This window comes from Anser cygnoides, chromosome Z (assembly GCF_040182565.1).
Source record: "Anser cygnoides isolate HZ-2024a breed goose chromosome Z, Taihu_goose_T2T_genome, whole genome shotgun sequence".
In the NCBI taxonomy this organism is placed as follows: Eukaryota; Metazoa; Chordata; class Aves; order Anseriformes; family Anatidae; genus Anser; species Anser cygnoides.
The window spans coordinates 23,503,246-23,525,256 of record NC_089912.1 but is presented as its reverse complement, the minus strand read 5'-3'; the positions used below and the strand labels follow the sequence as shown (position 1 = coordinate 23,525,256).

At 41.1% G+C, this 22,011-nt stretch overlaps 1 protein-coding gene across 6 annotated transcripts in view; it reads right to left on the bottom strand.

Moving 5' to 3' along the window:
• The window catches only part of MCC (MCC regulator of WNT signaling pathway), a 202,077-nt gene extending 181,314 nt beyond the window's left edge, over positions 1–20,763 (bottom strand). The window contains exons 1-2 of one of the 6 annotated variants that reach the window (XM_066988301.1): positions 20,507–20,763; positions 1,218–1,465 (exon numbers count right to left, since the gene is read on the bottom strand). In XM_066988301.1, coding sequence (XP_066844402.1) covers positions 1,218–1,465; positions 20,507–20,643 — 385 coding nt within the window. In that variant the 5' untranslated portion in view covers positions 20,644–20,763. Of the gene's footprint in view, positions 1–1,217; positions 1,466–3,365; positions 3,389–12,456; positions 12,647–13,856; positions 13,876–17,867; positions 18,016–20,506 lie in introns of those variants that run through there. The other 5 variants (XM_066988300.1, XM_066988305.1, XM_066988304.1 and 2 more) reach the window with 5 other exon arrangements.
• Positions 20,764–22,011: the final 1,248 nt, after the last annotated feature.

Genomic DNA, 22,011 nt, shown 5'->3' with positions numbered 1-22,011 from the left:
AAAAAAACAGGAACCCCGCTAAACAAACGAAAAACAGAAACAACACACACCATGTTTTACGTTCTAGGAGACTGACTACTGAAAAGGAATGACAGGTCAGTAACATGAGGAATCAGAACAGAGACAAGCAAACTGTTCAGGAAGAAGCATGAAATATATCTAAGAGTAAAAATAAAAATACATTCCTAACTTAATTAGGACACATACAAGGGAAGACTATTGGGATGGCTAATGGAAGACCTCTTATTATAAAAGCATTTAAAAAAAATCTAGGGTCATACAGTCTAAACAAAAGGTATGGGGATCTATCTCTCACTAAATACAATCAGAGATTTCTTCTGAAGCATGGGTGTACCCAGACCATGGCCCAGCAGTCTTATTTAGCTAGCATGCAGCTACTGCAGGAAGCTAGGAAGCTAGAGCGCCAACAGTCTCCTCAGCAGTTTCCACAGTAGCTTGCATTGGTGGGTTTTTGACCACATGCTATTGTCTAAAGACCAGCAGCTGTCTTCTGATCTCTTGTATCTGTTATAGGGTGAAAGGAAGCATTTTGTAGTTGTAAATATTTCTGATTTGATGCCAATTGATCAAAATGCTAAGGAAGACTGGACTCAATGACACAGACAATCTTCTGTTCCTACATCCTGTCTTCCTGCAGATGAGATTATACGTTTTTTTTACCCTTGTGTTTTTTTTTTAGAGGGTAGAGTGAGGGCAAAAGGAAAGCAGAATTACTGTATCCTCTCAATTGGCACATGCAGCACTCAGATCCCCAACTAAGTGGATCAATTTTTAAAGCAGCCAAGAAACATCCACATTCCTAGAGTATCCTATATCTGCAATACAAAGATTATTTCTTTCCTAATTGTTTATATTCCTACCTAACTACCTGCCTTTGTGGGCTTTCTGGACAACAAACGCTCACTCTATCACAGTTATCAGCTGAGCTCCACAGCTCCTGTCCTTTCAAGAAAGCTTGTTGGCTTGGCTAACTAGGATTTCTTGAAGAGGATGTTCTGCAACAGATACTTGTTAACACACCAGACGAAAAGGCTGCATCAGTTTTAACAGCATTCTAATATATGACAAAATTATGCGAAAGCATATTCACAAAACCCTTTACGGAAAATCCTGATGCCAGAAAAATTGGTAACAAAAACCCCAGAGTTTATTGTCTGTTAAACCACATCAGCAGGACATTTAAAAGTCATACCTACCTAAACTGTTATTGCTGCTAGTCGGCCAGGAAGCTATTCTATCCCTTAACTTTTTCTTTTTACAAGAGTCATCCGATTTCACAGAAAGCTCCACTTCCTCCTTTCTGATTTCTCGCACCAGTTCCATGCGGCACTGACTAAAATCCTGGAAGGAAATTTTTCCATTTTCATCTGCTCCCAGCTGGTGCATGATCTCGGCGACAGACTCCTCCATATTCAGCTGGCGGCACACCATCAGCAAGTCATTCCTAAGGATATTTTTACAGGGAAAATGGGGGCAGGGGAGGGATGAAAGTGGAAGAAAGATTGGAGAAATGGGAATGGAGAAGAAAAAACAACAATTTAGTTTAGAAGAAATACTGACTGTCTAATCTGGAAATGAATTAATGCATAGATTTAAACTCAATAAGCCAACTATTGCTTTTTTTGTCAATCCAACAAAGAAACCATGATGTTGGCAAGAAATTACAACACAGACCATGGAAAAGCAGGAAACATTTTTCTTTGTTAACCTCTATTTTCATGCTATTACCCACATTTCTACAACCGGAGACAGACACAAGTGGGAGCTGAATCTTGCTGCTGATCTCCATAGTATCTTCTGAAGAAGTGACATAGTAAGAATTTAAACTATTAATGCTCCAATGAGATCAATGGCAACTTAAATTTCCATTTTACTTGCGACAGGCCACACTTGGGACTTCTGCCACTGAAAAGCAGTTAAGTTAAAGAGGACAAATATGAAGGACAAAGAAAACAGCAGAAAAGAGAAACAGCATTTGGAAACCTTTCTCCAAACGTTGTGACTACAAAATCCTCTTTAGAAACTCGACTGGTCCAGCTGTTTAATGAAACTCACAAAGTTGTGAGGAGGGCAATACTACGAAAAATACTCTGGCACTGTGTGTGAGTGGCTATAAGACAGCTGCAACCAAGTCAACATGGAAGATACTTAAATCATATGATACACTTAAAATTTATACGGTGGATTTACCTTAGGATAAATGCATGCAAAAAAATGTAAATATACTGCCAAGGGGAAAAAAAAAAGAAAAAAAAAAGAACAGTCAGCAAAACTATGACCAATGCTATTTTCCTATTTTGTGTGAAGAAGAAAAGAACTTCAGGAACACACCTTCAGCTTAATTTGAGGTATGACATTATTCTCAGCAGAATGCGTTTCAAGACATTTGTTCCCCACTATTCCCAATGTCTTTTTCCTTTATTAAAATTGTAGTAAGATTACATTTTTTGAAAAAATTCAGCAACAGTTGTATAAAATGCACCATGAATCAGAAGTTGATTACTAAATAATGGTGATTAAGTGGACTATTAGACAAACATCTGACATTCTTCAACAATGACCCTCAGGAAAGGAAGGTTCTTTTTGAAGAGATTGTCATACTGACTTTTTCCAAAACGTTACCCACTAAAAATACCACTGCTTTCTTGTGCAAACACAGCTCTGCAAACCAAGAATGAATAATCTTCCTGACCATACAGACACAGCACCTCTGTTCCTTTCCATATGCTCATTTTTCACAAACAGCAGGAGACAAATTTGATAAGCTGCTACTGCTTAAAGACAGACTCAGCCACCAAAAGAAGTGACAGCAAAAGACCCTATTTCATACTTTTTTTCTTGCTATTCCCCTCCAATCTGGCCCTATCTCACTTAAAGAAATGAAGAGGCATTGAGAAAGAGAAGGAAACAAAATCTTGACACAACCTTTCCAGCAACTGAAGGAAGACAGATACGTATTTGTCAAATGACAACTAATCATATTTTAAATAACATGTGGGTGACAATTCAGATCTGAATCAAAAGCTGCTCTACACTATCAAGATCTTCTTGGTGCATCATTCTCTCAAATTTCAAAGGTTAAAAAAATTATCGCTACTTCAGCAGTCTTACCCTTTATTATTTCTTTCCCTCCATAATTTTCTCAAACTTTTGGTTTGGATTGCTTAATACTACCACACTGACTCACACCACAAATAGTATGAGTATTTCACGGCTTATTTTAAATGCTGCTCATTTTTATGTTGTGCAGACCTTTCCATAGGAAGAAGGCAAAGGAAACGTGTAATAAAATTACTACTATGTGAATTATAGCATATTTAGTATTATTATTTCAATACAAATACCTGAACATTGTTCCGAAGGTTTCTAAGGTGTCTACAAGGTCAAGTGAAGTATCTGAAGCTCTTGCATAAAGTGTTTCACTAAAGGCATTTAGTACCACAATCCATGTCTACCTGTCTATCCATTCTAGAGAAAAAAAGCTGTATGCTAGGTGGAGCTTGGTAAGTGTTTCACACAGAAGTTCTAGAACAATGGACTTCTTAGCAGAGATTCTAATAGTGAGAGTGAAGTGTAATAATAATAATAATTATTATAAATAATTACCATGTATTTTATCATGTATACAATAATTTCTTGACCTAATCGGAGATAAGAGAATTAAATTACATGTGCCAACCCTAAAGTGATTGATACTTGCAGTTAAAATTTTGGTCAGTTTTGCTCTTTGCATTTCATCTGGCCAATAAATAAATAAGTATGACAAAACATTCAAGTTTTCATGAGGGAAACAACTAAATTATGTCTACATTAACAATATAAAGCAGAGCTAACCTGAATTCAGATGCCAACAGTTAAACCTGAATTATCCCCCGCCTTTAACAACAGAAGTGCTGCGGTGGCATTGACAGCAACTACTTTAGGTACCACTTCAACTATAGCAACAAAATTACGAAAAGCAATTTACAAAGGAACTACTCGTGCACTTAACACCATGTGTGACAAGATACAGTACCGCAGATAGACAGACTCCCCAGAGGAGAACTAATCTTTGAAATTATTACTAGGAAATGAAGTGTAGAGAGACTTTGTCAGGGGGTTCATGGACAAAGCTGCCTTAGTCTCCGAAAAGGCATTTTCTCACACTTCTGTGGGAGTGCCTTACACAGTGCCTTTGTGCAACAACTGTAAGTCTCCATCACTCATGTCTCACTACAGCCCACAAAGGACACCTCCAAATTGATGTTTGGCTCCTGACAGTCAAAAGGTGCTAAGCTTTCTCTCCTGTTATATAAACCTTAACTAAGTATCATTCATAGCATCTACAGTTTGAAGGCACTGCCTGAAGCAACCTATAGAAGCGCTAGAAAAGATGCAATGAATTACAAAGAACATTAAATAAAAAAACTACTAAAATAACCGAGGGCTACTAGCACTACAGAAAATAACTTCCACTGACCTCCAGTGTAACAACCAATATGAAGAAAGTTGGTAAGAGCTTTCCTAATCTCCACCCACAAACAGTTTTCTCCAGGGTTGTGTGCTTGCTCACAGAAAAGTCAGTACCAGGGAGTCAGTGTAATTCCATGATTTAATGAGTCAGGGATTGGACTTGCTCTGAATGAACAGGGAGTCAGAACAGATGGGCCACTCCGTGAGGCCCAGAAACACAGCAGTCTGGTAAACATCCCGCAAAAGATGCTCTGAAAATTGATGTCTACACCAGAGAAATAAATTAAACACACTGCTACCACATATAAAAGTAGTCTAACTGCAGTGATTCCACTATGTATTTTATATTGACCGCTTCTTATTGCTTCATTTCCTGGGGATGTTACTGAACACTTCATAGTTCAGTATTGGGCCCCTGAGTACAAGAAGGACATCGAGGCCCTGGAACGTGTCCAGAGCAGGGCTATGAGGCTGGTGCAGGGCCAGGAACACAAGTCTTGTGAGGAGCGGCTGAGGGCACTGGGGTTGTTTAGTCTGGAGAAGAGGAGGGTCAGGGGAGACCTTATTGCTCTCTACAACTACCTGAAAGGAAGGTGTGGGGAGATGGGGGTCGGCCTCTTCTCACAGGTGACTAGTGATAGGACTAGAGGGAATGGCCTCAAGTTGGGCCAAGAGAGGTTCAGGTTGGAAATGAGGAGACATTTCTTCTCAGAAAGAGCAGTCAGGCATTGGGATGGGTTGCCCAGGGAGGTGGTGGAGTCACCGTCCCTGGGGGTGTTCAAGGAAAGGTTGGACCCAGTGCTTAGAAACACGTGGTGTCTGCATCTAGGAAACTTGGGATTGTCTTTAATTTTGACTTTTCTTCTTCAACGTCATTTGTACACCTAGACTGCAGGTTGCATAGGCAAAGATCAGATGTTTTCTTGAAAAATTACCATAAAACCTTTTTAGCAGCTGAAAACTTAGAATTACAGAATATCCTGAGTTGGAAGGGACCCACAAGAATCACTGAGTCCACCCCCTGGCTCCACACAGGACCACCCAAAAACCAGACCCTATGTCTGAGATCATTGTCCAAACACTTCTTGAACTCTGTCAGTTCCACCAATTGGCCTGCAAGCGGTCACTCAGAGGACAGAGATCAATGGTTTTTACTTGGGCTGGCAGCCTGCAGAAGTTGGAGGTTGGACTTTGTGATCTTGGAGGTCTCTTCAAACCTAGACAATTCTGTGATTCCATGATTCTGTGAAGTGAGGGCCACCAGGGATCAATCCTGGGCCCTATGCTGTTCAGCACCTTCATAAATGATCTAAGACAAGGGGATTGAAAGCACCCACACAAAGTCTGCTGATGACACCAAACTAGGCGGTGAGATGGACATGTCAGAATGGAGAGGTACATCACAGAGAGACCTGGACAGGCTGGAAAAGCAGGCAAACAAGAACCATCTGAATCTCAGCAAAGACAAGTGCAAGGACAAGATAACCAAAGATCCCAGTACAGGCTAGGATCTGTGTGACTGTGGATCAGCCTTGCTGAAAGGGACCTGGGGGTCCTGGCAGACAACAAGCTGAGCAGGAGTCAGCAGTGTCCTGCTACAGCAACCAAGACAAATCAAACCCTGGCCTCCACCCACAGGCGCATTACCAACAGAGATAGAGATGTGATCACATCCCTCCACTCAGAGCTCCGCAGGCCACACCTAAAGTATTGTGTCCAGTTCTGGTCCCCACAATCCATACAGTGACAAGGACAGAATGTAGAGGGTCCAAAGGCAGGCCATGAGGAAGACAAAGGAGACAAGGGGTGATGGGTACCAGCTGCACTGGTAGTGGTTTTGTCTTCACATAAGAAAGAAATTTCTTTACAGTAATGGAATGACCTCTCCAGGGATATGATAGAATCCCTGTCACTGGAGGTTTTCAAGGTGCAACTGGACAGGGTGCTAGATAATCTCATCTAGGCTCCTTTTTTCCCCACAAAAGGTTGGACCTGGTGATCATTCAAGGTCCTTTCCAACCTGAGCAGTTCTACTATTGTATAAATGTCATGCAGTAACGCATATTGTTCATTTTCGATGTCAAGTTCCACTTACTTTATACTGTCTCAATACTCTCTCCTTTCAGTGTATCAAATCTACATCAGAACAAGCTGGAAGATTGTAAAGGAGACATTTTCAACTAAACTGACATTTGTAGTGAGTCATAAATACCACAAGTCAGGCTCATGTTACCTGGGGCATTAGCTGGACACACTTGTTAAAATGCCGAGCAGCAATACCATTGATGCTGGGACTTGTTAAAGCTGAAGCCTAAGTTTGCATTTTCATCTCATTGTGAGCAGGAAGGGAATTCATGATAATGCTTTTCCAGGCTACATGAAAACTTGGGGAAGACATAAAATTGTTGTTTTACATTTGCTGGTTAGAGGATTTTTTTTTCCAAAATCTCACGGGATGAAAGCAAAATATAAACATAAAGTTGAAAGCAAATGAAAAAAAAAATCATCAAAACAGACCACAGTACTGCAAAGAAGCTTTTATTCCACAGCCACTGGGTTCTGTGCCACTATCTAGAGTCTATATGGCACTATATGGGTTCTTACATATTCGCTGGATTATCCTGTAAATACAAGAGCCAAATTGCAGAACTCAGCAAATAAACTGCAGAAGGCAAGCAATGAAGCTCTTATTGTGCAGAAAACACGTCTCAAAGAAAAAGATAAAAAAGAAAGCCAAAAAAGAAGGCAAGAAAAGTACTGCAGAAGTAAGCTACGCTGCCTTATCTGCAGGGAGTAAATAGCCTGTACAAGGAAGGAGGGAACAGAGGAGCACAGCACTGACCAAATCATGCCAGCATTTTTTGAAGACGGAATTTATTAACCTATGCACGAGGAACACAATACTGCTTCAAACTGTTTTAAAGAACCACCACTCCTATTTTCTCAAACATGACCTACTCTCCTAGTCTGGGCTGACAGCAGGGTACCAGGATATGTAGCTGCTCTTACGGAATTAAGGGAAAAATATGAGTCAGAGAAGCTTCAGAAAACAAACAAACAAAAAGGAGACATAAGAGCTTGGAGGGAAGGAAACAGGCAGGACTCTATTCTGGGAAACAGCATGAAGAAATGAAGGAAAAGCTTCGAGTGCAAGGACATTTTGCTGATGTTTTAAATATGAAGAGAAACAGTGCAGAACTCCACTCTCAGGTGTGTAAAGGTCAACAGAACACACCTTACGTTATTCAAGTGTCACCCTACAGAAATACAGCACATGATGAGGCCATGGGAAGGGCTGCAAAGAAAAATTATCCAGCCCTGGACCAATGATAGGAATAAATAAACCCATGCCATCCCTGACAGATGTTTTTTTACCCTGCTCTTAAGGCTTCCACAAGCTCTATACATGACCTGTCCTAGTGCTTCCATGTCCTCTCCTACAAGTTGTGTAAGCTAAAACTTCCTAACTGCAATTTAGAGCATTATTTCAGAAAGGACTTTAACAATTTGTTTTCTATAATCACAGTAACTAAGGTAAAACTGTCATTATATATTTAAAACCCATTGCCTGATGTCCCATCTTCTCTTGAGTAAAGAAATGAAGAAGTTTCTGTGTCTCTGATCATATTCAGTGAGCTGCTCTGATCTCTAGCTGATCCACCAACTTGATGGATGATGGCATGTAAAACTAGAGATCGTCTTAAGGCACACACTAAAATGAGCAGAAAAGCTGAAAGCAGAATTCCTATCTTACTCATTCAGATTTAACTTGAAACCTACTATAAACAGAGTTAAGTAACAGAGTTAAGTAGCTCATAGTAGCTGGTAGGGTGCTATGTTTTGGATTAGGATGAGAAGAGCGCTGATAACATGCTGATGTTTTAATTGTTGCAAAGCAGTGTTTACACCAGGCCAAGGACTTTTCGGCTTCTCGCTCTGTCCTGCCAGCGAGCAGGCTGGGGGTGCAGCAGGAGCTGGGAGGGGACAGACCCAGGACAGCTGACCCAAACTGGCCAAAGGGGTATTCCATACCATCTGACGTCATGCTAAACAATATATAGGGGTGGCTGGCCGGGGTGGGGGGCCGGCTGCTCGGGGATAGGCTGGGCATCGGTCAGCGGGTGGTGAGCAATTGCATTGTGCATCACTTGTTTTCTTACACATTATTATTGTTAATACTATTACCATTATCACTATTATTATTATTATTGTTATTATTATTTTCCTGTCTTAATAAACTGTCTTTATCTCAACTCACAGGCTTCACTTTCCCGTTTCTCTCCCCCATCCCAGAGAGGGAGGGGGGAGGGTGAGCGAACGGCTGTGTGGTGTTTAGCTGCCAGCCGGGTTAAACCACAACACTTACTCATTCAGATTTAACTTGAAACCTACTATAAATCTCAGAGTCTCTTCAATTACACATCCTGTATTTTTACCACCAAATGTGTTATTGTGCACTTATCCTTACTTCATCTCACCTGATTTTTTTTCAAGATGTATCTCTATTTTCTCAACACCAATTTAGATTCCAGTCCTCTCCTCCAGCAAATCTGCAATCTTATCTTGGTGCCATGCTAAATTTAATTAAGCTTACTCGTTATCATGTCATCCAGATCATTAATCCTTAACAGTACTGACCTGGCCTGGGCCATTACAATTTCAATTTGATACAATCTTCTAGTAAAATAAACTACTGGTATCTAATGATCTAAGTAAAGGTTTAAAAAAAAAAAAAAAAAAACTGTCTCTGCTAGTAGTGTCATAAAACATCAAAAGCGTTGGTAAGCACAAGACAGAAGGCATCTCTTGTTTCACTTCTACCACTAACTTCTTCTAATAGATTTCTGATACATCATATGGGTTTGATACAATTCTTAACAATTCCATATTCTGCCAGTTAAACACTGTTTACAGACTGATCTCCATCTCAACATGATTTTAAAGAAAAGAAGCATATTTTATCTTTCCCAATTTTCTGTTACTTCTATCTTCTGAAAGATCTCAAGAATGAAAAAAAGAAAACACTCAAAATAGTTCTGAAGCTGTCTTTAAGAACCTTAACTTTAACCGACTTTTTCAAGTAAGGCTAATTAAAACATAAATCCAAATACCTCAAACTTTTATTCCCCTAGCCTTTCAAGGTAGTAGTTATCAGTCCTATTTACAGGAACCATCTCACTATATTTAGTATTTTCAGTGTCAGAAACAAACAAAACAATTTCTTACACCCTTCAGCATCAGCCACCAACAGCTTACTACCTCCCTTTCCTGAGCGCCTTTTCCTTGGTTTTCCTCTTATTGTTTACATATTCTGGAATAATTTTTGTTACTCTTGAAACTCCTTGCTAGCTTTGTTTTCTGCCTTGCATATTCCACTGTATGTTCTACAAGTTCACAATTAAACTCAACAACCTGACCCGGTTCCAGCATGCTGAGCAGTAGCAGGAAGAAGGAAGGGGTAACTGCCAACCAGCCCCTGAACTACTTAAGCTTTATTCATAACTCAACCAGCTAAGGTTTACTTCACAGCTATGCCCTGGCTTGGCAACCTCTCACAGTACTATTCTGGCCACAGAGCCTACACCACCGTTGCACAGCCTATGACAGCGCTCCTTCTCCTACAGGGGGAAGCTTTCTCCAACAGTCAGTATGTCGCTTCATGGTCCCTGCTACACTTCAGACTAGATGCGGACAAGACCAACCATCTCTCGCAGGAAGTTCCAGAAATGAAATGTTTGGTTTGTAGCAGGAACAACAAATGCACATTCTATTTATTAGAAATAAGTGGTGTACTCTGAACAGTCACTTCAAACTGTTACCACAAACTGCATCTTGCAACCTGTGAGAGCAATATGTCCATTTTCAGCTAAGGCTGTCACCTCTGAAGAGGGAATTGTTGCAGGCAAACAAGGGTCCATTTATCGACAGAGGCAGAGTCTGTCAATAGAACCTCTGCCACTCTATGCTTTCCTTTGTGCTGCTCACTAGTTTCAAATTTTGCACAAACACAGTATCAATTCAGCCTACAGACTCTACCACAGGGTAAGAACTACCAGGAGCATAGATTTCATTCACCGGCAGTCTGGTCTTTGTTACCTTACCTACCCATACAAATAGCGTAAGGGATTTCACTGAATAAATTACTGCTAGTGCTACATAAATACTGTTCCATTAAATTTCAGAAAGTAGTGCTGCAAAAACAAAAACTCTCAGAAGAAAGAAGAAATTAAATGTACTGATTACAGCTAATCATTACAGTTAATTAATATACAAGCTCATATGTGGGAATAGTCACTCTGCCAGGACATACTCCACATAAGTACTATTTATTCTAGAGATGCATGAGTGTTCACAGTAAAAATTAGGTGGGTTTCTGAAGCTGTGAATCCACAGCTTAACTGTTTTTCTCCAGGTGCCATTCCAAGCCCGTCCTTCCAAAAATACAATTAGGCAGAGCACTAGCCTAGTTAATCTCTTTCATTTACAAGCTGACGTGACAAGACTACAATTAAAACCTCTGCTCTGTTTTGTGGTTTTTAAAACCATGTCATTTTTCTGGACATGAATTAACTTTTAGAGATGTTTCTTAGTTGAGAGTATTTGTTTTCAACACTGTTCAATCCAATCAAGCAGACATTGCCAGAAGGATCACAACTAAACCCTAACCCCAGTGTTTCTGGCCCCTCTCCTATACCAACACAGCCATATGACAAGCCACAACCACGAACTACCTGGCCCAGAAATAAATATTTTTTTATGGGGCTAGTCTTCAGCCAGAGCAGTTCTTCACTCTCGCTCACTGAACAAATTCTAGTGCAGACAGAAGTGAAACTTCAGGACTGCACACAGTGGAACAACTCCTTCAGCAGCATCCTGCCCTTAGATTTACTTAAAAAACAAACAAACAAAACAAAAACAATACAAAAAAAAAACACCTCCACTTCTCGCAACTGATTTCATAAGGAATGCAAGCACCTAGCTCAGGGCTATGTATTTGCAAAAAAGGCCCTGTGCCTAAGTATCCTGTGAGGCTCCGTGCTCCCTGCCAAAACATGCATAACCTGCTGTTTGAATAAATTTCAGATACTAATTACCCTACCCCAGAAATCCAAGACAAAGACTTTTTAGTTGTTTTAGAATCCATCCACAATAGCCTGCAAAATATTTGTGCACGGTATCCTCAAACTGCACCAAAAACGGGAGATAAAGAAATAAATGGAGTCAACCACTCAGTAGCAGAAGTCTTCTCTCATCCAATTGCTTCCCAAAACAGTTGACTTATCCATTACTTTTCAACTACAGGTTTTGGCAACCTAACACTCAAATCATCTAGAAAGTCGCTTCTTGTACAGAAGCATGAGCTAATCAACACTGGCTAAGAAGGATGCCAACTACCCTGTCTGTCACGAGCAGAGGAAGATGCAATCATCAATAGGACCGATTCAAGTATTTACTGAAGTCCCAATACTACTGCTGAAATAGCCACCACTCATCTCTGTGCTATAACCATAGGGCTATGGATTTGCTAGAAGGACTAGGTACCAAAACATCTTGTAAGGCTACCTGCTTGCTATGAGCCTAGAGAAGAGTATTGTACCCGATGCTGTAAGGACAGACAAGTTGTTTTGGGGTTCCTGGGCAGAATGACAACAGCACTAAGTTGTAGTTACAATTAGAGCTTTATTATTTACCAGAATTTTCTGATCAGCAAAGCAGAGGATTTTATGATCACAATAAGCCTAGCACAGATTTTTGCAGTTGTACTTGATGATCTTTTGTTGGTCCCTTCCAACCAAACAATTCTATTCCAGAATTTTACAAGTAGCATACCACAAAAAATTCATAGCACAACTTAGCTTATGGTCTCTCAGTGTGTTTGTTCTAATCACCCAGGCCCTCTGCAGATTGGGTCAAATCTCCTGGCACACAATATAACAATCATATTCTGGACTTGAAACCCACAAAAGAATACAAGTCACTCACTCAACGCTCTGAGGAAGCAGACGACAGTGGGACGTCCCCAGACACTGGAGGATCACTGGTTTTGCCGTCCTGCAGGAGATCTGGTCCAAGTCCTGCCTACAACTTGTAGCTGCTTGATTTTATAGACGGTGCTCTGTATGCTGTTATGTTTCCCTGTTGTCTGACGGGGTCATCAGAACCTGGCTGGCCATGTGCCTGGGACCTTCAAGGCTGGTTAAGAACTGAGGAAGTCAGCCCGGCGCCCAGGAACCTTGAGGCTGGTATGGAGAGGGAGAAGTTTGCCAAGTGTGCAAGGACCTTCAAGGTCTGATGAGGAAGGGAAAGGCGAATGATACACGACCAGCTCGGTCACAGAGAATAGCCATTTCCCTTATAAAATAGTGTGTAGTGTAGTGTGTCTAACCATATTACTGAGGTCAGGAGCTGAGGGGTACCAGTCACAAGTATATTAGCAAAGTTTTCATATTTCAGAATGGCCATCAAGAAACCCAGCAAAGCACAATAAAAAGATGACAGTTGCTCAACTACTACTTTTTTTTCTTTTTTCCCTCCAGGGCCACAAAAGGCACAAATAATTGACTTCAAAGAGAGGTTCAATTCTGTTATGGTAATAACCCCAATAACACAGTATTAGCAAGAAACTCATTAAAATGAATAAAGTAAGAACTAGCTTCAGCACTTTTAAGTTAACTTAATGGTAACATTCATTCAAAGACATCAAAAAGTTCAACAAACTGAGCATATTGCTCAGTTTTTCAACATTACAATCTACCTGGACATGAAGCTTCAAAGAAAAAGAATACAGTAAAACCACTTAACAAAAAGCCTGAGATTTATACTTATGTCACTTTTCGCAAGTTACTAATGCCAATGAGAAAGAAAAATGGATTAAGTTGTGTAAAACACACTAATTTTAAAACTTGAGTAGCTCCAGCTAAATTGTCTTACTATACCCCTTCTTCATGAGTCTGATGTTTACATAAAAACCGGACAGCTAACTAATGCTAAAATATGAAAGGTTCAGAAAACTCAAGTTTGAATATATTCCTCTGACTGTTTATTAATGGTAACAAATACAGACTTTGAAATGTGTAAGCCTTTAGTGAACGTTAATTCTTGGTATGGTTGCTAGACATAATATTTAACACAGGGATAATTTTTCTTCAGCCCGAACTAAGCATGCAGGGTGTTCCTCTGGCTTTTTGTCTATGCCCGTCCCTCAGATTTCCCCCATAACTCACTCCTTTTTTCAGTTATGATGCTCTAAGAGAAGCTATGGAGGACAAACTTTGAATAAAAACCCACAGAATTCTATATAACTGTGGAATCACTGACTAAGGCGAGCTACAAAAGAAACAGAGTACAACTATGTAAGAAACAGCACAGTGCTTCCAACTCACCATCTTATTTGACATACAGTATTGTGCTGTAACTGTATAAAAGCACTCCTTCCATCCCCTGCTCTGCTTTACAGTCCCTGCAGCACCTTCCTAATGGAGATAGATGAAAAATAATATTAAGTCTAGGAACAGTACCTGGGAGCTGAAACTATTTTCAAGACACACAGGGAAAAACAAAATAAAATAACATGGCAAGAGCAAAGTAAATTTCAAAAAGGCTCAGGCAATTTTTGTGGGAATTCCTAGAATGTTGTGGTTCAAGAAAGCACAGAGCAAATAGTCCAGATCTCAAGTGAGAAGAACATCTTGAACTGGGGTATAACAACATTACAAACTTCATGATGGTAAGAATGACCCAACAATATGCAGAAGAGCCAGAAAGAATGCAAGGACTAAATGCGTTGTCCCTGATGATATCTGCAGAGTGTTTCTACGTGATACTGCCTTTTTAATCAGACGGATGGAGGTGGCTAAACTAGCAGAGTAATATTACCTTTTCTCACAAGTCTTTTTTTTTTTTGTAATTTCAGTTACAGAGTTATTTTTAAACCCCTTGCTTGCAGGACGGACGGCTGTATTGCTCCCTAGGTGCTAGAAAGCACCTACATGCAAAGCATTAACTCATGTCCAAATTAAGTTTTGAGAGATCCTCACTGACTATATTTGCATGGACTCAGAAACAATCATCTTACAGGTAAAAATCATGTTTTACGACCACGGGGCTGAAGAACTGCATGTAGAATACATAAAACATTATGCCCTGAACAACAAAAGAAGTTGATAAAAATGTTTGACAAACCCGTTTGCAAATTAAGTCTCCAACAAGTGACTTGCGTATATATGTAGCAAATGACAAAACAGCTCTTTGTTCAGATCTTTTTACGAAGTCTGTATATTAGGCTAGCTTCAGAAGATGCATCACTTCAACATTATACTCCAAGTCCCTGTTACTATAACCATACAAGTGCCTCTGCTCACCTTTGCCCGAGGTCTTCTATGAAGGGAAAACAGTTCAATCACGTGAGAGCATTACCAGAAGTTAAAGAAAGAAAATATAATGACAGGAAGGGTCTGCTTATGTTTTCTTTACTGTATGGTTTCTGGTCACTACCACTGTAAAAACTGCTTTAGTAAGTACAACCTTTGAGGAAAAAAGGACTTTTTTTCTTGTCAACAGAACTGTGTACTTGAGAACTCTCACCAACACTGGTAATCTTGTAATCAGAAATACACAGCAGGAAGTAGGAGTCTGGAAACTTTCTGGCCATGCAGAAGGTATGTACCTTCCTTATGTACCTTATAACCTTGATATGCTGCAGTTAGCTCTCCTGGAAGCAATACATGTTTTACCTTAACATTGTTAACACAGTGCACCTCTGTCCACTAAGTAGAAGCAACAGAGAGGTGCCAGCAATAACACAAAGCCAAACCTCAGTTTTCTTCACCTCTAGTAAAACAGTAGCAGTTAACCTACTGAGAATTTGGAACTCTGCATTTATCCATTTAGTTCTCATTAAATACCGGTGTTAAATACTTCACACTTATTTCATTTACCTGTGTTATTTACAGGACCTTTCAGAAGTTCGTCATGATTTACCCTACATCAGTAGGTGCTTCTTTTTTTTTTTTTTCCCCCTATCATAATGGTGTGCAGTGGAGTTCTGAACTCACCATTTATTCATATTCTGTGACGTTCAGATCACTCCCTCCAATTTATATATGAATTTTAAAACAAATGATGCTTTGTCAAGATCTCTGACAATGCTCTGCATGAATGCAATTTGTGGCTTCATGTGGAGCAATAGCCTAAAGTAGGATGTATTCCCTTCAATAAGCTGCAATAAGTAAAGTCAGAGTACAAGCCTGAAAAACGTTATCTATGTTCATTCTAAACACTTTGCAATAATTACTTATTTTTAAAGTGGAGAGTAAAAAGGGGAAGATTGTTTCAGGGAAAAAAAAGTAACTTTCATACTACTTTTAAACAAAGAAATCACTGACAGCTTTGCTACTTTATAGTTCTATTTTATATATGTTCTCTCCTGAAGACCCACCAAGACAAGCTCAACAGGACAGATTTTCTGCTACTACACTATAACCAGTAAAAAGCTCAGCCTACTCTGAGGCAGTAGAGGGCAACCTAAGTCTTACTGAAAAGACTTTTTGTTTGTTTGTTTCTAACAGCGTGTGGCCACTAGAAGCAGAAAAAGACTGAAGTGGTTAACAAAATATACTCAGAGAACAAGAAAATTGGGAATGCCCCAACAATTGCACCTACTAGAAAGGGAAGCATCAGGTTGTTACTGGAAAGCTTGTTAGTTCCCAAAGCTATGTACCACTAAAACCATTCACGTAATAGATCAAATCCAACAAGTTTCTTTTAACTACTTCTGAAAAGGACTGTCAAAGGAGGCACTCTTTCAGCAAGTGCTTTTAATGGGCTGCACAAGCTCAAAAATAAGTCTGCAGGTTTATGGGTTTTTTTTTAAACATCTCACTCCACTTTTACCAGAGATTTTCATTAAGACACTGAGCACAACATAAAAAAATTATGCAGATTAAAATATTGTCAAACTGTACAAGTAGAACCTTGTTATTCTTAATATAAAAATGAAATTTCTCTTTCTGAATTAAACACTAGCTTTGCCTTTCTGCTGCATAACCCTATAAATTATTATTCTGCATTTAAAAGTTAGAATCAGAAAATTAGCATATATTTGTAACTTAATTATGAAATTAATTTTTTTCTTCACTCATTATCTCCATAGCTCATAGCTGCAATTTTTTGAATATGCAGGAAATACTTCTGTTTAAAGTTACCTTAATTTTACACCATGCAGTGTTGCAATAGAATAACCTGGAAACTCAGTTAGTGACTTCTGCCATAAAGGTGAAATTTATTATTCTAAATGGATGTTTAGTACCCTTCATATATAATAAAGGCATTTAAGTTTCTAAAAAAGGCATTTACCTAGCCCAACACCTGCAAAAACTGAGCAAGCTCTCACTTTCCTTACTGACAACCACCAAGACCACATACGCTAATATTAAAATAAAAGTTACTTTTTTTTAAAATGGCAGCACATATTCTATTCCACTCCACGCCACCCTATGTCCTCCCCAAGGCACCAACCCCCTGAAGCTAAATAACCATAGCATCAGAGTCCAAAGCTCCTCAAAGTAAACAGAAGCTCAACGAATACAATTACAGTTTTTTCAGTTAACAGCTCTTTGTTAATAACAACACAATCCACCTATGGCTGCAAAAATTAAGTTTTGCTCTAAAGAGTTGAAGGCCGCCTTCTGCTCCAAGCAAGGCTGACTCAGTTGATAACAAGTGTTCAAAATCCAGTCTTAATCATGGACTGTTTTGCATGTATTTTTAGTAGTAAAGTTACCTCTTGCTAAGGCATCAGAAAGATACCAAGCACTTGCGAGATATTAAAATAATTAAGTAATTACTATTTCTCCCAAAAGGAGCAAAAAACATTTGACTACAAACCAACAAGTTAGAGCTTTGGTGTTTTAATAATACTTTTTTGTAGCTAGATGTCGCAAAATTTCAATGTTCATATGTCAAATGCAACATGCAGAGACTGACACAGGCCAAGCATTTCATGCCCCATCATTCAGCTTGTTCTTGGTTATGAACACCAACAACCAATACACACATAACAATCACACTCTCATTTCCATATCACCCTAACTATTTAGAACCTCGGACATAATCAGTATCTCAGGTAAGAGCAGGAAAATTAATCAGTATCACAGGACGTGCTCCTCCTCTCTATCTGTGTGCCTCTATTTCCCTGCTATTATTTTAAAAGGTTTACAGTTTGATGCACAACAAAGCATTTCCACAGCTGAGACACCATGAAACTTCATTAGCAATGCAAACAGCTCTTCTCCTCGTGCAATATGAACTAAATAAACACACATACAAAATGCCTGCCTTTGCTTCAAGAATAAAAATCCCTCCCATAGCAACTCTAGAATAGGAGAGAAAGATACCTTATAAACAAACCGCTGCATTCATTGTGCAAACAAATGACTGAGTAAGCTTCAGCCCTGTAAGCAGAATAGAAGGGATACTCATTTTGAAAGATACGACAACTTATGTTGAGTAACAGCTGCAAAACCGCAAAATTTGATCCCACTGCGTTGAAAATAATTAAGTTCTGAAGAGGCTCAAACTACTAAGAGATTGTAAAACAGTTCCAGTCCACAAGGAAGCACACAATTTTGCAGTGCCAGCTTCTTGTTCTCAGCTCCTCCTACAGATGCCCAGGCTTTTATTGCAACATTCAACCTGCTGTAAAAGCACAAGTAACATGCAGAAGTCAGCTTACCATCTCTGCTGGGCTACATGGAAAGCAACAAAGGTATCATTGCCCTCAAAGATGGGAAACACCTGTGTTTCCACCAGTAAAGGGAAGACCATGGAAACAGGGCAAAAGGGAACAGGAAAATCAATTAATTGGCCTGTACAGAGAAGAAAAAGAAGTAGCAAGACAAAAAGTAGGCACAGAATGGCAAGATTAAGTTTCCCGCAAAAGTAGATTTCATTTCTTGTCTTTATTTTAATTTACTACATTAAAAAGATGCAATTACCCAAACACTAAGACTGTAAACAATGACAAAAAGTCACTATGCCATAGGGATGCTGCATGCCCCCGAACCTGAAGGAACTGTCTTCAAGACTGTGGTGGCACATGCTACAAATATATTTTAAAAACACTGAGTCAGTCTGCTTGTGCATAAGCCATTGCCATAAAATAGATCATGAGAGAAACTGAGACACTACATAAAGTAAGGAACGCATTGCATTTACAAGACTGACTACCTAGGCTTGCTAATGAAGTCAAGAAGAAATTACTCCCTCTCATGTCAAAAATCATTTGTTAAATATTCATTCATTACTTTCTTGCAAATATGGAAATTTAAGGCAAGACAGTAATTTATGACACAATGTTCTGACCAAGGCCATACCAATTTCACCTTGAAGGCACAACTCCCTTATGAAACAAGGTATTAACAGCTCTGAACAACAGACTCACTGCCTCCAGAAGGGCATTCAACTATCCTCTGGGCTGTATTTCTGTTTGCTACTGAAATCCAGTATCCCTTCTCAGACATGTCCTTTAGTCCTCAAAGCTTTCAGCAGGGTAGCTCAAGCAGCATTCAGAAACACGTGTTCTGAAATACACATAATACTAGCTGGAATGAAACTTAGGAAAGGTAAGAAAAGTCAGTCAGAAGTGTGAGTGGTTTATGTCACGGTAGCATCTCTCAGCTGTCTGTACGAAGCACAACGGCATCAACATTCTCTCAGTAAGTGCTTTAAAATACAAATATACAAAACTCAGTAGAGTTTACATTACAGGAAAGCATCACAGTGCAGATCAGAGAGTGTGCTCAGAGGAGGCAGTGCACACTTTAAGCGAACGTACAAAGTTTTCAGACATCAAAATAATTTCCATGAGAACAGTAAACAAATGGAAAGCTAAGTGATCTTAACATGCTGGTTAAAAAGCATAGATTTTCAAAGTTTACCTTTCAGAACCACAATTGTCAAAATAATGACCAGATTGGGAAAAAAAAGGTGTTTGGGGAGCTGTTTAGATAAGAAATACCATGACCCCTAAGTTTTATTTTTAAGGGACTGCCAGCTGTTAGAGATTTTCAAGAACTTCCTGGTTCCAAAGAGAGGACAGAGAAGGCTGAAGTTTACTTAGCCTTCCTGCAGGGTCATACTCTCAGGTTTCAGGTTAGTGACAAACTTGGAAATTCCCTCACTCTGACCTGGCTCTCCAGAGGCACTCACTAACCGCAACTAACAGAAGATTTTGAAAATGCTAGTTCCCATCATCTCTTACAAATCTAATGTTCAGAAGCTCAATATTTTTACACTTTCGGTGTGAGACCATAGCACTAGTCCCCGAAATATCCTTCCAACTAAACCCAATCCTGAGCAAAACACGCTGCTGGTAACTCCAGACAACATAACACTTCATTGTGGGTTACTTCAAACTACCGCAACTGTACAAGTTCATCACTTACCGAGAAATTTACCAGTTTGGGTCATGATCAAGAAACTAACTTGGGAGCGGTATGGGGACTTAGATGAGGTGGTAAAACATGGATATTGGTAAAAACATGAGAGGAAATCAGGTGATCTGGGAGACCGCTGTGTGTTTTGCCTTACATTGTAATACTTCAGGCTCTGTATCTACTTTGGATGTAAGCAGGGCGAGCACTGCAGCCAGCCCTACCTCTCCAGACTGACAGGAGCGGGCACGGCGAGGTTTGTGCCCAACACGTCCACTGGAGGGGACGTCCTCCTCGAGCCCCCCGGCCGGTTCGCCTCCTGGCGAGGAGCCCCGGGCCGCAGGACGCGCACGGGCTCGAGGCGAGGCGACCCCCGCGGGCAGCCGGCGCTTCCCCAGGCCTCGCTTCAGGGGCCAACGGCCGTCCCGCGGGGAGCGCCCGCCCCGCCCCGCCCCGCCCCGGCCGTCACGGCGCCGTCAGGGCGGCAGCGGCGGGCGGAGCGGAGCGGGGCGGAGGGTCCGGCCCGGTGGGGGCACGGCCGCCCCGCTGCCGGCAAAAACTTGGGAGAAGTTGCGGCGCCCGCCGCCGTCCGCCGCCGGTACCTGCTGATGAAGCCGTCCCCGTCGCCGTCGCAGGTCTGGAAGAGGCGCCTCATCCGCTCCTCCTCGCCCGTGCTGGACGTGTCGCTACTGCTACTCCCGCCGCTGCTCGCCTCCGCTACGGCGGCTGCCGCCATCATGCGCCCGGCTCCGGAGCAGGAGCAGCAGCAGGAGGAGGAGGAGGAGGAGGAGGAGGAGGAGGAGGAGGGGAGGCAGCCGCGGGCGGCTGGGTCCGCCGGTCCCCGCCGCGCCTGCCAACCGCGGCCGGGCGGGCGGCAGCACAAAGCCGGCACGGGGGCGGGGAGCCCCGCGGCGCGTCCCCGCGGCGCGCCCCCGGCCCCGCCGAGCCCAGGCGCGTGCCCGCGGCGGGGAGCGGGGCGCCGCAGCAACGCCCCCAGCACCGGGCCCGGGCGGCGGGCAGGGGCCGGGGCAGGGCTCGGGCGGGCCGCTGCTGCTCGCCTGCTGCTGGGTGCGGCGGGCCCAGCCTCGGCTGGCTTTGGATGGCCCGTAAATGCGGAGGCCAGGCGAGCTGCGGCAACGCGCAGCGCTTTCGGTGGGGTGCTGAACAGGTGGGAGCGTGCCGGCGCTTTTTGGCACAGCTAAACCCTTTCCCCTCACCAGATCTTACCGGGAACGCAGGTCGTTGGCTCTTCACACCATCACATAGCTTCTTAAAAAACACCTATTTTCCAAACTTACTCCTTGCTTTTGCCTCTGTCTTTCTGCGTCCTTTGCACTTAAAGTCTTTTTCTCTACAGAAGTCATGTTGCTAAATTAGAAAAAAAATAATAATCTCACACATACAAAATAGCTTCTTCATTTCCTTTAGCATCCTTGGCGTTTCCCTTAGAATCTGTCATTTAGTATTCATTAGTATTCATTCATTCATTCATTTAATATTTCCTTTAATATTCCCTCATTTCCTTTAGTATCCTTTTCAATGCCTGATTAAGTTTTAATCAGTCCTTTTTTTCTTACTGGTGTGAAAAGAACCCATGCACCATCAGCACACACAGTAGTAATGTTATCATTTATCCCTGTTGAAAATAAAATTTTGAAACAGCCCAGAACAGCATCTGCCTGCTTCACAGTAGCATTACATTTCTCACTTCATCATCCTGTGTTACCAATTAGGTCAGATAAATCTTCTCCTACTCTGCATATGGAAAAACAATTGTTTTTAAGGGCATACCTTTTTTCTACACTGTCATATGTTACTCTTCTTACTTCAGTCTTTGAAGACAGACATTTCTTCCCACATAACATTGACAATGTCTGGTGAATATGTAAAGCCAGCAAAGTTATCAGACTCTTTGTGTTATACAGCTGCATTCAAGTATAACAGCTGATGGCAGTTGTTCCATTGTTACTATTTATTGTATTTTAACTAAGCCATTACAAGTCAAAGAGTCTCTGTGGTGTTTTTATTAGCTAATACTACTTGCAAGTACAAACATGCATGCACTCACTGTCATCTTCTCATTCTCTTCAGTTTTCCAGTTTTTCTT